Source organism: Penaeus vannamei, chromosome 43 (assembly GCF_042767895.1).
Source record: "Penaeus vannamei isolate JL-2024 chromosome 43, ASM4276789v1, whole genome shotgun sequence".
Taxonomy (NCBI): domain Eukaryota; kingdom Metazoa; phylum Arthropoda; class Malacostraca; order Decapoda; family Penaeidae; genus Penaeus; species Penaeus vannamei.
In genome coordinates, this window is record NC_091591.1 from 16,287,243 (window position 1) to 16,304,742 (window position 17,500).

The following is a 17,500-nucleotide window of genomic DNA, read 5'->3' on the forward strand; positions in this document are numbered from 1 at the left end:
GTGAAGAGGGGAGGGTAGAGGAGGGAAGGCAAGAGAAGAGGAAGGAGAGGAGAAGAAAAAAGTAGAGAGAGAAAGAGAGAGAGAGAGAGAGAGAGAGAGAGAGAGAGAGAGAGAGAGAGAGAGAGAGAGAGAGAGAGAGAGAGAGAGAGAGAGAGAGAGAGAGAGAGAGAGGGCATCCATCCTCCCACACCACCGAATGCCAGCCGAGTGGTGTTGATGCGCCACTTCCTCAAGGAACACGGCGACTTCCTCCCAAGACCCGTTGCCTCGCTCGCCCCGTCAAGCCTTGTGAATCCAAGAGCAAGCCCGGACAAGCAAGCCTAGGCAAGTCAGAAACAACTCCTGCCCAACCTGGAGTAAGGCTTGTCCAGCTGACCAAGAGCAAGCCCGGACATGCAAGCCTAGGCAAGTCAGGAACAACCTCTGCCCCACCTAAGAGTAAGGCTTGTCCAGTTGAGCAATTCTAACCACGCCAGGGGAAAAAATAAATGTCAAGCAAAGAGCAACCTTACTCGAGCTAAGTATTCTCTGTCAAGCCAGGGCAAAAAAAAGAGTGAAGCCAAGAGCAACCTTACTGCAACTAAGTACTCTCTGTCAAGCCAGGGGGGGAAAAAATGCCGAGTCATGAGCAACCTTACTCCAGCTGGGTACATTTTCCTTCGAAGTCATGAACACGCCTTGTCAAGTCATGAGAAAATCTTGGCCCAGCTGGACCCACCTTCTCGAGCCAGGGATACGGCTTGCCAACCCGGGAGAGAGTGTCAAGTGGGAACCCGCACGCAACGATGCACTCCGGGGACGCGAGAGTACTTCACTGACACGCGAGAAACGACGAGAAAGGGCGGGAAAGGGCGAGAGACGGCGAGAAAGGGCGGGGAACGGCGAGAAAGGGCGAGAGACGGCGGGAAAGGGCGCGATAAGGCGGGAAAGGGCGAGAGACGGCGAGAAAGGGCGAGAGACGGCGAGAAAGGGCGAGAGACGGCGAGAAAGGGCGAGAGACGGCGGGAAAGGGCGAGAAAGGAAGGGAAAGGGCGAGATAAGGCGAGAAAGGGCGAGATACGGCGGGAAAGGGTGAGAAACGACGAGAAAGGGCGGGAAACGACGAGAAAGGGCGGGAAACGGCGAAAAAGGACGGGAAAGGACGGGAAAGGGCTAGAAACGGCGAGAGAGACTCCCTTAGATGACGATTAAGCGCTGACGACGATGTTGTCGGCTACCATGTCGATGAGGACGAGGTGCTGACATCCTAACCTTGACAACCAACAACCTCTTTCCCTCCAAAAACACACACACACACACAAATAACAACATGGGCCCCTTCGCGACATGCACAACAGACCAAAAAGCAAACACATCGCGACAAAAAAGATAAAATAAAAAGATAAATAAATACGAACAGGAAGCCATGAATGAGACAGAGGGCGGGTGGGCGGCGTCGCCCGGTGTCACACGGAGGCGGTGGAACGGGCGGATTCGGAAGGTGGTGGAGGGGGGTGGAGGGTGGGAGGGGGAGGGGAGGGGTGGTGGAGGGAGGTGGTGGAGGGGGAGGGGGGGAGGGGGAGATGGGAGGTGGTGGAGGGGAGGAGGCGGTGGAATGGGCGGGATTCGGAAGGTGGTGGAGGGGGAGGAGGTGGTGGAGGGGAGGGGAGGTGGGGGAGGAGAGTGGTGGAGAGGGGGGGAGGTGGTGGAGGGGGGAGGTGAGTGGAGGGGGGAAGGGTGGTGGAGGGGGAAGGGGGTGGTGGAGGGAGGTGGTGGTGGAGAGGGGAGGTGGTGGAGGGAGGGAGGAGGGAGGGGAGGAGGAAGGGGGAAACTGGAGGGTGAGGGAGGGAGGGAGGAAGAGAGAAGGCGGAAGGAGGGAGAAGGGAGAGAGAGGAAGAAGGAGGAGGAGAGAGAAGAAGGGGAAGGAGGAGGAGGAAGAGAGAGAGGGTGGAGGAGGGGAAGTGGAGGTGTAGGAGGGGGAGGAGGGAGGAGGGGGAGAGAGGAGGGAAGGAAGAGGTTGAGAAGGGGGAGGGAGGATAGAGGAAGAGAAAACACGAGTGAAAGAGGGGAGGGGCAAAAGGGTGAAAGGGTTGAGAGTGGGTAGGAAGGAGGAGGGAGGGAGGGAGGAGGAGGAGGGAGGAGGGAGGGAGGGAGGAAGAAGAAGGAGGAGGAAGGAAGGAAGAAGAGGAGGAGGAAGAGGAGGAGGAAGAGGAAGAAGAGCAGGAAGAGAGAAGGAGGAGAAAGAGAAAGAGGAAGAGGAAGAGAAAGAGTGAAGACGACGAGAAAGAAACAGAAGAGGAAGAGGAACACGAGGAACACAATAGAAGGGGAGGGAAGGTGCAAAAAGGAAAGGGGAGGGAGGGGAGGGAGGGGAGGGATGGGGGAGGGGGGCAAGGGCGGAAAACACACAGAGCACGGCAGTAGTAAACAAGCCCCCACAATGCCCCCTTGCACCGCTGAAACCCGCATGTTTTTTTAACACAGGTAAGTGGGGGAAGAGGGGGAAAGGGGGAAGGAGGGGGAAAGGGGTGATGGGAAGAAGGGGAGAAGGGAGGGAGGGGGAGAGAAGGGGGGAAGGGGAGAGGAGGGAGAAGGGGAGTAGGGGGAGAAAGGAGGAGGGGAGAGGGGAGGGAAGCAGAGAGAGGGAAGAGGAGAGGAGAGGGAGGAGGGGAGAAGGGAGGAGGAGGGAAGGGAGAGAAAGGAGGAGGAGGGAAGGGAGAGAAAGGGAAGAGAAAGAGAAGGAGAAGGGGGAAGAAAGGAAAGAGAAGGAGAGGGGGAAGAGAGACATAGCGAAGAAGGGGAGGAGGGACATGAAGGGGAGGGAGGAAAGTTCTCTTCCTACTTCCCCTTCCCCCCCCGCTCTTCACCCCCCTCTCCTAAAACGTTAAATAAGGAAACAGTGTTGCCGCTTCCCGTGGCGGATTCGTCGCCGCTTTCGCTCGCCCCGCACACCGAATGCCACGTGCAGGAAGGAAGGAAAGGGAGGGGAGGGAGGGGGAGGGGAGGGAGGGAGGAAGGGGAGGGGGGATGGGGAAGGAAGGGAGGGAGGGAGGGAGGGCGAAGAGGAGAGAGGGAGGGAGGGAGGGAGGGAGGGAGGGAGGGAGGGAGAGGTTGATAGGGAGGGAGGGAGGTGCGAAGGGACGGAGGGGTTGATAGGGGAGGGAGGGACGGAGGGCGAAAGGGAGGGAAGGAGGGGAGGGAGGGAGGGAGGGCGAAGGGAGGGGGGAGGGAGGAGGGAGGGGGAGGGAGAGGAAGGGAGGGGGAGGGAGAGGGAGAAGGAGAGTGAGGGAGAGAGGGAGAGGGAGAGGGAGGGAGAGAGAGAGAGAGAGAGAGAGAGAGAGAGAGAGAGAGAGAGAGAGAGAGAGAGAGAGAGAGAGAGAGAGAAAGAGAGAGAGAGAAAGAGAGAGAGAGAAAGAGAGAGAGAGAAAGAGAGAGAGAGAAAGAGAGAGAGAAAGAGAGAGAGAGAGAGAGAGAGAGAGAGAGAGAGAGAGAGAGAGAGAGAGAGAGAGAGAGAGAGAGAGAGAGAGAGAGAGAGAGAGAGAGAGAGAGAGAGAGAGAATGAGAAAAGAAAGAAAGAGAAAGAAAAAGAAAGAAAGAAAGAGAGAGATAAGGGAAGAGGCGAGCGCGTCCTGGTGAAGAAAAGAAGTACAGAAAGCGAGAAGGGGAGGAGTGAGAGAGAGAGAGAGAGAAAAAAATGCGAATGAACATGCGTATCATACTCGTAATGCAGATCCTTTTACCACAAACAGATTCACACTGTCTCTCCCTCCCCTCCTCTCCTCTCCTCCCCTCTTCATCTTCAGTCCTCCTCCCCTTCCTTTGCCTTCTCCTGTTCTTCCCCTTTCTCTCCCCTCTCCTCCTCTCTTCTCCTCTCTTCTCTTCTCTTCTATTCTCTTTCCTTCCTTTCCCTTTCCCTTCTCCCTCCTCTCCTCCCCTCTTCATCTTCAGTCCTCTCCCTTCAGTCTTCCTCCCCTTCCTTTGCCTTCTCCTGTTCTTCTCCTTTCCTTGCCCTTCCCCCCACTCTCTTCTCCTCTCTTGTTCTCTCTTCTCTTCTCTTTTCCTTCCTTTCCCCTTCTCCTTCCATTCTTTTCTTCTCCACTCCTTTCCCCTCTCCCCCATCTCATCCTCTACCCCACCCTTCCCCTCCCATCCCTTCTCCCTCTCTCACCCTCACACCCCTCCATACCTACCCTCCCTCCCCCTCTTACCCTCCATACCCCCCCATACCCTCCTCCCTCTCTTACCCTCTTTTACACACCCCTCCCTCCCTCCCCCTCTTACACTCTGACCCTCATACCCCCCCTCCCCCTCCTCCATCTCCCCCCATACCCCCCCCCCACGGACAACATCCCTTACCCCCTCCATTACCCCCCCCGGTATCTTCTCCCCCTGTCACGCTCATAGTAACTGATTCCCGACACACGCGCGCGCACACGCACAAACACATACTGTGGAGTTGAGTAAGAGCGGTTGTTCCCCCCCCCTTTTTTTTTGTCGGATTTAAAAGCCCCGAAAGAACCGAGTAGAGGGTGGGAGGGGGGTGGAGGGAGGAGGAAGGAGGGAGGGGGGGGGAGGGGGGGGAGGGGGGGGGAGGGTGGAGGAGGGTGGGGAGGGGGGTGGAGGGTGGACGAGTGAGGGAGGAAGGAGGAGGGAGGAGGGAGGGTAGGGGAGGAGGAGGAAGGGAGGGAGGGAGGAGGAAGGAGGAGGAGCGAAGGAAGGGAAGGAAGAGGAAGGGGTGAGGGGAAAGAGACGGGGAAGGAAGGGTGAGAGAATATGAGAATACAAATGAGACGAGAGAGAGAGAGAGAGAGAGAGAGAGAGAGAGAGAGAGAGAGAGAGAGAGAGAGAGAGCCAGACAAGAGCATAAGAAAGAGGAGAACCACAAGAGAAAGAAAGAATAAAGATGGGGCGGATCTGTCACCCGCGTCCCTCCCTTCCCCCTTCCCAGTCCCAGCTCATTCGCTCTCTCTCTCTCTCTCTCTCTCTCTCTCTCTCTCCTACCCCCTCTCTCTACTTCTCTCTCTCTCTACTTCTCTCTCTCTCTACTTCTCTCTACCTCCCACGGGTGAGCATTCACACCCCTCCCCGTTCCCGCCGATGCCATGACTGTCATCGCCGACAGCAGTGCATGCACCCTCACTCGCCCTCGCTGGCAGAACAGCATGACACTGGCTGGAGGGTGACACTACGGCAGGCGGGTGACACTACGGCAGGCGGGTGACAGAGGCGGTGGCGGTGGCGGCGGCGACGAGGGCGGGTGGGTGGGTGGGGGGGGAGGGCCCCTCCTCCTCCGGGATGGCCACGTCACGGCGGCCATATTGGAACTGTATCGAGACTTTTTGGTTAATGACAATGAGATAACAAAGGGGCGATACCTTTCATAAAGGGGAGGGGGGAGGTGCTCTAAAAAGGCCATGAATACACGAGATGAACATTCGAAGATCATGTGAACGATGATGACGTCATGACCGCGTAAACAAAAGAAACTCCCAACCACGTATGTTTGTGATGACGTCACCGTCTACTGGAACGATGACGGCAAGGTCACGTGATCAAGAGTGACGTCACGCACCACGTGACTGGCCAGGTTGCTTCCACGATTACCTGAGTCAGGAATTTAAATACCACATTCCACTTACTTTTTTCTGTAAGACAATCGCTTTTTCTGGTATGTACAAGTTCTCCTACACCCCCCTCCCCCTTCCCCTCCCTCCTCCTCTAACCGTTCCCCCACTCCCTCCCTTCCCCTCCCCTCCCCCTTCCCCCCTCCCCCACCCCTCCCCCTTTAACCGGTCCCCCTCCCCCCCCTTCCCCCTAAACGCTATATTTCGGCGAAAATCATAAGCCCACAACAGAAAACGCAATTAAAAGAAAAGAAAAGAAAAGAAAAAAACTATATATATGCCTACATCCACTACGCCCGCAATGTAGCTATTGAAGACACTCGTTCAACCTCTCTTCCTTCACGGCCACCCACGCCCACCCACGCCCATCCGGAAACGGTCTTGCGATGAAGAGAGAGAGAAAAAAAAAACGGAAAAAAGTGACGGAAAAAAATCCTGCCATGCGGTAAACCATCTTCCGAATAAATATCAAAAAATATATATACATTTCTTTTTATATAAAAAATGGAGTTGGGGAGGGGGAAGGGGAGGGGAAGGTAAAAGAAGAAAAGAAAAGAAAAAAGTAACAAAGGAAAAAAAAATCCCGTTAGACACAGGTCACGTGACATGTGCACAACTTTGAGCTCCTTTTAACTTCTTGGTCGAGCATGGTCTCATTTCTCCGGCTCTGACGTGTGTTTTTGGTACGCTTGAGGAGGGGGAAGAGGGGAAAAAAGGGGGAAGGGGAAGGAAGGAAGGAAGGAAGGAGGGGAAGGGGGGGAAAAGGAGGGAAGGGGGAAAGGGAAAGACGGGAGGGGGAAGGGGGAAAGACGGGAGGGGAAGGGGGGATAGATGGGAGGAGGGGGAAAAGAGTGAAGGAAAGAAGAGAAAGGGAGGAAGAGGGGGGAGGACGAAAGGATAGAGGGACACAGAAAGGGGAAAATAAGAGAAAGAAAGAAAAAGAGAAAGAGAAAGAAAGAAAGAGAGAAAGAGAGAGAGAGAGAGAGAGAGAGAGAGAGAGAGAGAGAGAGAGAGAGAGAGAGAGAGAAAATGTATTTCCATATAGTACAAGGCTAAAATGAATTCCCACACACTGCTCTCCAGGTATGACAAAAGGCGGAAAGCCGGAAAACAAATGAATAAAAAAGGAAACAGAGTTCGAAAAGAAACACAGGAAAATCCTCAGAAGGAAAGAAAGTTGGACTTGAGAGTTGGAAATAAACTCACAGACCCAAAAACCGAACAACTATGGCAACCTTTTTTAATCACAATCTTGAAAAAAAAACTCTTATAATTTCTTCATTTCTTTGCAGAACTCACCTCTAAACTGTACAGCAAAGTCATTCATATTCAAGCTTATCCACTAATTCTCATAAGAACCGCAAACCAAGGTTGAGACGCACCATGACTGTCATTGTCATGTCAACCAGAGCGTGACAAGAGGGGGGGAAGGGGAAAGATGTGGGAGGGGGAGGGGGAGTGGAGGGGAAAGAAAGAAGAGAGGTGGTTTAAGGAGGGGGGTGATGAATGCAGATGGTAGTGTGTGGAGGAAATGGAGAAAGTTGGGAAAACATGAAGAGGGAGGGAGGGAGGAGGGAGGGAGAGGTAAGAGGGGGGAGAGGTAGAGGGGGAGAGGTAGAGGAGAGAGGAGAGAGAGGAGAGAGAGAGAGAGAGAGAGAGAGAGAGAGAGAGAGAGAGAGAGAGAGAGAGAGAGAGAGAGAGAGGAGGGAGAAGAGGGAGGAGGAGAGGAGGGAGGAGGGGGAGGAGAGAGGAGGAGGAGAGGAGAGAGAGATTTAGAGAGAGAGAGAAGGAAGGAAGAAGAAAGGAAAGAAAGACTTGAGAGAGAGAGAGAGAGAGAGAGGGGGAGGGAGAGAGAGAGAGAGAGAGGAGAGAGAGAGAGAGGAGAGAGAGAGGAGAGGAGAGAGAGAGAGGGGAGAGAGAGAGAGAGAGAGAGAGAGAGAGAGAGAGAGAGAGAGAGAGAGAGAGAGAGAGAGAGAGAGAGAGAGAGAGAGAGAGAGAGAGCAAAAAGGCCTATAATATATGACATCTTTCAAAAGTATGTGTAAAAACTCAAGAAACCAAAATAATACATAAGATTCTACATCATATATATCATAATATTCAAGCTAAAAACAATTCAATTTGAAATAACTGTGCATTAAGACATCCCAAAACCAAGCACTTGTCTCATCCTACAGGCACGCATCGCTGTGAACCTTGCCGCCCTTTTCAGAGCAGTATGCAAAAAGTCTCAAACCATTAATTAAGTCTCGCTATATAATACCATACAAGAGTTGTAGACAAACAAGCTATCCATAACTAATGAAAGTAGAATAGCAAAAAAATTAAATCCATCTACGAGTACTTTTCTGAAATAAAAAAAGCACCCTCACTATCATCGTCATCACAAAAGACAAAAGACAAAAGACTAAAGAACAAGAAAAGAAAAGAAGGAAAGAAAAAATGAACTCATTGCTCTGCCTTGTTTGTTAAATTTGATGTCAGGTCAATAATCACTCTGCTATACGTAAAAGAAGAAAACTACAGGCGGAGAAAATTGCACATTTAAAGCAAATAATCCCAGAACAAGATTAAATAAGTGACAACTAATTCCGTTCCATTAATATTACCAAGCAGTATTCCCTAATCTGAAATTCCTTACATGTCCCGATCAAAACCGTCACCAACAAGGAATCTACATAAACACAAGACAACAGACTTCCATTACGGTCTGTGCTTTCTCACCCTACTACACATAAAAACACATTTCAACGTATCTATTGCTACTTGCGCCACATTTCTCCAGTCAAGGAAAAAAATTTGATGAGTGCCATTACTGTTGCACAGCTGCAGGTTGATGTCAGCTTAAAAGTATCTAGCAACAACAAGCAAAATGATAAAAGACAAAAACAGATTTGTGTGCATAAAATGTGTCTAAATACAATTGGGCACACTATTATCAACATTTTCTTCTTTTTAAAAGATACTAGAAAGCCAGTACATTTATACATACATACATATATACATATGTATAAATATATATATATTGATAGAAAAAGAGGAAAGAAAATAAAAAATATATAAATATTCTCTCTCCCGGGCACATAAGGTTTAACCTTGTACTGAATATTTTACATATAAGCTATACATCATATATATATATATATATATATATATATATATATATATATATATATATATATATATATATATATATGTATATATATATGTATATATATACATATATGTATACATATATGTATACATATATGTATACATATATATATACACATATAGACATACATATAGACATATATATAGACATATATATAGACATATAGACATATATACACATATACATATATACATATATACACATATACATATATACACATATACATATATACATATATACACATATACATATATACACATACACATACATACACATATACACATATACATATATACATATATATACATACACACACATATACATATACCAAAAAGAGAAAATATATTACCCAAGGAATACAAATGTTGCAACGGCGTTTCCCAACTGACAATGCATGCAACCCCCGTCAACATCTCAATCTTTGTCCCTCCCTCTCCCTCCCGCCCCCTCCCTCTTATTCCCACTTGTTACGTAGCATAATCATTCATTTCCTTGCAAGAATCGAAGAAGGAAAGGGAAGGAAATGGTGAGGGTGTGAGGGAGAAAGAAAACATGGGGAGAAAGAAGGGAAGGGAGGGAGGGAAGGAGGGAGGGAGGGAGGGAGGGAGGGAGGGAGGGAGGGAGGGGGGGGGGGGGGGCGGGGGGGGGAGGGGGAGGGAGGGAAGGAGAAAGAGAGAGTGGGTGAGTGAGTGAGTGAGTGGGTGGGTGAGTGAGTGGGTGTGGGTGAGTGAGTGAGTGAGTGAGTGGGTGGGTGAGTGAGTGGGTGTGGGTGAGTGAGTGTGAGTGAGTGAGTGAGTGAGTGAGTGAGTGAGTGAGTGAGTGAGTGAGTGAGTTAGTGTGGGTGGGTGGGTGGGTGGGTGGGTGTGGTGAGTGAGTGAGTGAAGGTGAGTGAGTGAGTGGGTGAGTGGGTGTGGTGGGTGGGTGGGTGGGGTGGGTGGGTGGGAGGGTGGGTGGGTGAGTGAGTAAACGAGCGTGTGAGTGAGTGAGTGAGTGTAGTGAGTGGTGGGTGGGTGGTGTGGGTGGGTGGGTGGGTGGAGTGGCGTGGGTGGGTGGGTGAGTGAGTGAGTGAGTGAGTCAGCGAATGAGTGTGTGGACGTGGGTGTGAATGAGTGAATGAGTGAGTGGGTGAGTGAGTGGGTGGGTGAGTGGGTGGGTGGGTGAGTGGGTGGGTGAGTGAGTGGGTGGGTGAGTGAGTGAGTGAGTGGGTGCGTGGGTGAGTGAGTGAGTGGGTGAGTGAGTGGGTAAGTGAGTGGGTGAGTGAGTGGGTAAGTGAGTGGGTGAGTGGGTTGGTGAGTGAGTGAGTGAGTGAGTGAGTGAGTGAGTGAGTGAGTGAGTGAGTGAGTGGGTGGGTGAGTGAGTGGGTGAGTGAGTGGGTGAGTGAGTGGGTAAGTGAGTGAGTGAGTGGGTGGGTGGGTGGGTGAGTGGGTGGGTGGGTGGGTGGGTAGGTGGGTGGGTGGGTGGGTGGGTGAGTGAGTGAGTGAGTGAGTGAGTGAGTGAATGGGTGGGTGAGTGAGTGGGTGAGTGAGTGAGTGAGTGGGTGGGTGGGTGAGTGAGTGAGTGGGTGAGTGAGTGAGTGAGTAGGTGGGTGAGTGAGTGAGTGAGTGAGTGAGTGAGTGAGTGAGTGAGCGAGTGGGTGAGTGAGTGAGTGAGTGAGTGAGTGAGTGAGAGGGTGAGTGAGTGAGTGAGTGAGTGAGTGAGTGAGTGAGTGAGTGAGTGGGTGGGTAAGTGAGTGAGTGAGTGAGTGGGTGGGTAAGTGAGTGGGTTAGTGAGTGGGTGGAGTGAGTGGGTAAGTGAGTGAGTGAGAGGGGTGGGTGGGTGGGTTATTGGGTGGGTGGGTGGGTGGGTGGGTGGGTGGGTGGGTGGGTGTGGTTGTGGGTGGGTGGGTGGTGAGTGAGTGAGTGAGTGAGTGAGTGAGCGAGTGAGTGAGTGAGTGAGTGAGTGGGTGAGTGAGTGAGTGAGTGAGTGAGTGAGTGAGTGAGTGAGTGAGTGAGTGAGTGAGTGAGTGAGTGAGTGAGTGGGTGGGTGGGTGGCTTGGTTAGTAGGAGGGTGGGCGTTTGGATGTCTAAAGCCTTGGTTCCTGGATATTCCTATTGGAATTCCGTTTATATTAAGATACTAGCTGCGATCAACATAAAGGCCAGATGTTGGTGCGAAGATATTGCTCTAACTAATATTAGTTCCAAGAATGCTCCTGTGTTTAAATCTCCGACCTTAATGTAAATACATTCCTTTGACTACTGCATGTTTTTCCATTTTTTCAAACTGGGTACACTCCTGCTGTGCATACTGAATCAGATGAACTGTCTTGTTAGTTAGTATACAGTAACTCTGCATATCTAATCTATACAGTAAATAAAGCTTCATGACAAATTATATCATTTTCACCAGTCAAATTTTTAAAAACTTACAGAATCCTTTTGATTTCATTCCAAGAAGACAAACTTATTTCATATATATCTCGTATAATAGAATTCCCAGAAATCTGGAGCTCAGATATCCTAAAGGAGGAAATTGCTAAATCGCAGTCTAAAAAGTTCACATACTGAAGAAATCTTTTATCGTATCAACATCAAGTTATAACCGCACCCAGACATTATCTAATCTATTGGGGACTTGTCTTTCAAAAGATTAACCCAAATTTTCTAAGAACTTAATTAGGCATTTCACATCAACTGGTTGATTCTGGAAAAAAAAACCTAACTGGATTTATCCTCCTTGACATGAAAGGTCAAACAGCCGTCATGTGACATAAAACAATTGTCATATTCAAGAAGTTAAAAAAAAATAAAATAAATAAAACTAATTACAAAAAAAAAAGCTCAAATGAACCAGCTTAAATCAACCTAACATTTCTGTTAGTGTGGTAATCAGGGTAAAGAGAAAGTTGGCCCTGGACTGCATTCAACAGACTTAAAGAAATGAGCCTCACATGCTGAAGCAGAGGTAGTTTTTACCGAATCACGTCAACTCTCTTCCTTTTGTTGTACATTTGACTTTCCATAAACTATAAAAGATGTTTTTTTAATCGGTTAATAAAATATACATAAAAAATTAAAGGGATAAACAGTGTGTGTATGTGCCTGTATGTTGTGTGCGATCAAGCGTTTGTATTTGTGCATTTAAACATTAATGAATATATGAAACACACATTTAAATGACAGACAGACAGACAAAATAAGGTAGGAAGCTTTGTGGATAAGTAGGTAGGTAAAAGATATAAATGAATACAAGGAAGAAAGAGAGTGACTAAAAGACATGGGCACAAATGCATGCATGAAGAGAGAGAGAGAAAAAGAAGGAAGGAGAGAAAGAGAGAGAGAGAAAGAGAGAGCAGAGAGAGAGAGAGAGAGAGAGAGAGAGAGAGAGAGATGAGAGAGAGAGAGAGAGAGAGAGAGAGAAGAGAGAGAGAGGAGAGAGAGAGAGAGAGAGACAGAGAGAGAGAGGAGACAGAGAGAGAGAGAGACAGAGAGAGAGAGAGACAGAGAGAGAGGAGAGAGAGAGAGAGAGGAGATGAGAGAGAGAGAGAGAGAGAGATAGAGAGAAGAGAGAGAGAGAGAGAGAGAGAGAGAGAGAGAGAGAGAGACAGAGAGAGGAAGAGATAGAGAGAGAGATACAGAGAGAGAGAGAGACAGAGAGAGAGAGAGACAGAGAGAGAGAGAGAACAGAGAGAGAGAGAGACAGAGAGAGAGAGAGACAGAGAGAGAGAGAGACAGAGAGAGAGAGAGACAGAGAGAGAGAGACACCCACACGTGCATACACGCACATGCACGCACGCACACGAACACACACACCCACAAGTGCACACACGCACAAGCACATGCGCACATGCACACACAAGCATGCACCCCCACACGTGCACGCACGCACGCACGCACACACACACAGACACACACACACACACATACACACACACACACACACATACATACATGCACATACCCACACACAAGCATGCACATCCATAAGTTAAATAAAGTAATGCGTGATCAAGAATTGATAAATTGATAGAGTTGGAAGAGGAAGAGTTATTGGACATACAAGCACTCGGTGAACTTGTAATTTCATAATTAATGTGCAAATCAGGAAAGTAGATGCGTGATGCCAGCAATTAGGAAAGAACAATGCTCTGACAAAGAAAGGAAGAATACCATGATTATCTAAGAGGAAAATTAAACATCCACCCCAAACTCTCTCCAAGTCTGCCTGCCCCAAAGCTTCAGTGCCTAATTGCTAGCCTCAATGCCTGATATGTTATATGATTTATGATGTCGATGTACTTTGCAAAACACTTATTCATCTTCGCCCCGCCTAAAATCTTGATAAATGATGAACACTTGTATTCGCAAGCCAAAAAAATAATACAAGTATAATAATACTACATAAAATCAATTTATCAACATGAATAGATGATATGTGCAAAAAGAAATCCTGACAAATGTAGAAGGGTGTAAACACTACAGACTAGAGTACAAAAGGCATATAATAGGATTATGAAGGTAATACATGAAGCCAAACTGGGTCAAATGGTGCATGTTTCGGGTAACACTGGTCTGCACAACAATACGCATCACTAACATACCTGAAATCTTAACTAAGCCTAAAATAAACCTACACAACACTCTACCTCATTTTAAATTAGAATATATTAATTAGCTACTAAACACATCATTAGCTCATAATTCTATCAATCAAATGATGGATTGTCTAGACAATCCTGTGCATTATGAAAATTATTCTAAAAAAAATGATAAACAATGCTAGCCTACATTCACAACTCGGCTAATCCAAGATGAAACCTAAAACCCATCCTATCACAACATATATCAAACTACTTAGATGTAACATAGTATAAACTAAATGTAATGTAGCCTAACCCAAACCTAACCTCGTCTAACCTTACTAGAGAGACTGTAAGTGCAATGATTAAAGATTCAAATAGAATAACAATACAAGTTTCAAAGCGAATAATGGTTAAACGGTTAAAATGGTTTCAAAACATCCAAAGTGACCCTTAAATATGACTTTTCCTCAAATTGTAGTGGCAATGTTCTCTTCACATCCCTTTAAACCATATACAATCCTGCATTCTCTGCTAATCCCTTTCAAGCATATGCAATTTTGCTATAACAGGCTTCCAACCTAATATTCAACATAATCGTGGTGCAGTGTCAAGCTCCAACAAAGGAAAACAAACCTCCACACCATACATAATGGCATGAAAGAGCTTGACCTACTTTTTTATTTCGCAGCGGGTTTATTTATCTTTGCTGAAGGACTGATGGTGCGAAATTCAACAGCAGAAGCAATGAGTTCGTGCATTGGCTAAGTTTAAGTTATTTGTAGCTTATATTGAAAAAAGACACCAATGAATTATAAAAAGTTAATGAGAATATATTATCATTAGATACAACCTGGAGCATAAACTGATGCGCGACTAAATCCCTATTACTCAAACCAACAATAATGCAGGCTCTTTTTGGAATATATTTGCATCCACATATGAACCAAAAATCACCATAACCAGAGGACGAAGCCCCTTGACCCCCACCCAAACACTGTACTGTATACGCCCACCTGATTGAGTCCATGCACCATGTTACTTCCTATCTTTTTAATTTCTGAAATTAGTCTTTACTTTGGCAAATTATTTCATGTATCATGCAGGCTTATGCCTACTGTTTCTGATACAATTAAACTAAGAATAGAATTTTTCCTCATTATATAGCCTCCTCTCTATTCATAGTGACTTGGAACTTGTAATTTACGAAGAATAGTCTGAAATCTTTAGAAACTCATACAGTTACATCGGCAGTACCAAATAATCACCATGCCATCGGCATTCGGCCAAAGGCCAAAACATATGCAACACACATTCTGGCATTACAGCGCTTGAAGGCCTCCCCAACAAATGAAATTTAATACGATTGAGCTCCATCTTACTAGAGATGTAATGAACATTTGCTAGCCTTTGCCAGGGTACTAAAATAAGTGCATGCCACAATGTTCACTTAGCTGGCTGTGTATGTATTGTATCGGCAAATTTCCCCATTTGAGCAAAAGAGAATACTGATAAAATGGACAGAGAAGGACACAGATCAGCCTCTTGCTGAAGGCAAAATTTCTTTTTTCTTTTTCTGTTTAAGAACAGAGACACTTTTTTCATACACAATGCGTTTCTTTATTTGTTTTCCTTTAAAATTTATGAATCATCCTTTGTTTTCACACAATATCACTTGCAATACAACAATGACAGGATAACACAGACAGTTATAAAACATATCACTCACGTCACATAACATTTAGACTATACAAATTTTCAGATTATATTTGTATCGTGTGCAAAAGGAACGATAGCTTTTCTGCGACTATCATAGACTTTAATTCACATTTTAAAAATCATTTTCGACAAAATTTGATCTTCAATTCTGCCACATCATCACTTGCATTTTGGAGGTGATATAATGAATATATGAAAAAATAATGTATACATTTTTCAGCTTTACAAAAGGTTCATTATCTACGAAAGGGAACTATTTTCAACGATAATCTTAATCTTGGAGAGAACAAACCCTCAAACATTCAAGCCAGATCTACACCATATGGAATTTAAATCATCAATCACTTATAACAATAACAATATTTTGTGCATTGTAATATATATTTTTAAAAATAAAAATCCCTCGTCAACAACATTCTAAATAGACTTCCTTGTCTTACCTTCGGTTAACGTCGTATCTTAGAGGCTGATCCCAGAACGACCCGATGTAGACCCGTGCGACCTCTGGGGTATTAAGCACTTTGCCGAGGGACCACATGAGTGCCCCATACACTCGCATAAGTTGCTGGTGGTCGACCATGTCAGCTTTATTGAGCACGATTCGGATCTTGTCATCGTGGCCCCTGAGGGCCTCGATCGACCGCCTAAACTCGTCACTAATGTCTAACTTGTGCGCGTCGAACAGGAGGATAATTCTGTCTACCCGTTCCGCGAACCACTCCAAGACGCCCGTGAACTCGTAGCCCCTGTCGACCCTCTGCTTCTCCCCCGACAGGATGCCTGGGGTGTCGATGATGGACAGGCCCTTGAGCACGGACGAGTTGACCTGCGAGCACTGGAACCTGTTGAGGAAGGCGTTGCCAAACTTGGACAGGGGTCGGAAGGGCTTCTTGGGGTCCACCACCAGGGCGTTGCCGGGAATGACCCCGTCGGTCTCCCCGTGCATGACGGCGATGAACCCGTCGGTGGTGGGCTCGGGCCCGATGCGGATGCCGGGGAAGTCCCTCTCCAGCAGGTACCTGATGAAGGTGGTCTTGCCCGTGGAGTACTGCCCCACCAGGAGGATCATGGGCTTCGCGTCGAAGTCCGGGTCGTCGAGGGCGGGCGAGTGGAAGTCATGGAACTGGTAGCTGGACTCCAGCGGGTGCACCTTCGCCTTGTAGATCTTCCTGAGGCCCTCCAGCACCGAGTCGTACACGTCCAGCTGTTTCTTCTTGGCTTCATCTTTGTTAATCCACGAGAACATGGCGGCGGCGTCCCCCTCTCCTCACTCTCTCTCTCCTACTGCGGCTTCTTCAGCGCCTCCTGCTGCTGCTGCTGCTCCTGTGGCCACGGAGAACCTAGGACTCACCGACCTCCGGAAGCTGACGTCGCGCGGTGTCAGCTCGCGACTGAGCGGCGGCGCCATCTACAGCCCGGCCGCCGCACTAGCCCGGAGCCCCTCCTCCTTATCTTCGCCGCCTCCTCCTCCTCCCGCTTTTATCGCCTCCTCCTCCTCCTCCTCCCGCTTTAATCGCCTGCTACTTCTTTTCTCGCTTTTATCGTCTTCTCTTCCATTTTCATCGTCGCCTCCTCCTCCTTCTCCCGCTTTTATCGTTTACTCTATTTTCATCGTCGCCTCTTCCTCCTCCGCTTTATTTTCTCCTCCATTTTTATCATCGCCCTCTCTTCCTCCCTCTTTTAACGTCTTCTACTCCTCCATTCTATGTTCTATTCCCCCTTCTTATTCTCTTTTCCTCTTCTCCTCCACCTTCTATTTTTTCATCTTGACACCTATTTTTCTTCTTTTCCTGTTTATCTTTTCCTTTCTTTATCTTCTCTTCCTCCTCTTTATTCTAATTCTACTTTTTGTTACTCCATTTTTCTCTTGCTTTTACTTCTCTACTTTTATTTTTTTCTTCTTTCAATTCCTTTTCCTCCTCATTCTTCTTCTTCTCCTCCTCCTTCTCTTTCTTCTTCTCCTTCTCCTAGTCCTCCTCCTTTTTCCTCTTCTTCTTCTCCTTCTCTTCCTCTTCCTCCTCCTCCTCCTCCTCCTCCTCCTCCTCCCTCTCCTCCTCCTCCTCCTCCTCCTCCCTCTCCTCCTCCTCCACCTCCTCCTCCTCCTCCACCACCACCACCACCTCTTCCTCCCCTTCCTCCTCCTCCTCCTCTTCTTCTTCTCTTTTGCATATCTCACCCTTGCAATATGATGCTGCACTCTTGCATGCTCGTCTCGTTACAGCTTGCATGCCTGTGTCACGCCGTCACTATCCTGTCTGCGCTAGCTTTGGCGTGTACTAGTCTCATTTCCACACCTGCTGTCATGGGCATCTGTGCTTTAAACTATGTCATCGCTGTTCTTGGAAGATGTACTTAATCCGTGTTCGAAATCACTCAAATAATGTTCATCTAAAGTTTGATTTTAGTCATATAAACATCGATTTGTTAGCACACTCCCGTGAGAGCACACGAAAATACCAAAGAAAA

The 17,500-nt window shown here is 47.6% G+C and overlaps 2 protein-coding genes across 2 annotated transcripts in view; both read right to left on the bottom strand.

Annotated features, from left to right (window-relative positions):
• LOC113803664 (putative achaete scute target 1) overlaps window positions 1-17,500 on the bottom strand; it is a gene marked incomplete at its 5' end in the record, with an annotated part of 110,448 nt that overhangs the window by 66,432 nt on the left and 26,516 nt on the right.
• LOC138860725 (EH domain-containing protein 3-like) lies at window positions 15,471-16,457 on the bottom strand. The gene has a single exon (XM_070118898.1). It carries the CDS (start codon window positions 16,278-16,280, stop codon window positions 15,471-15,473), a length of 810 nt encoding a protein of 269 aa, XP_069974999.1. The 5' UTR covers window positions 16,281-16,457.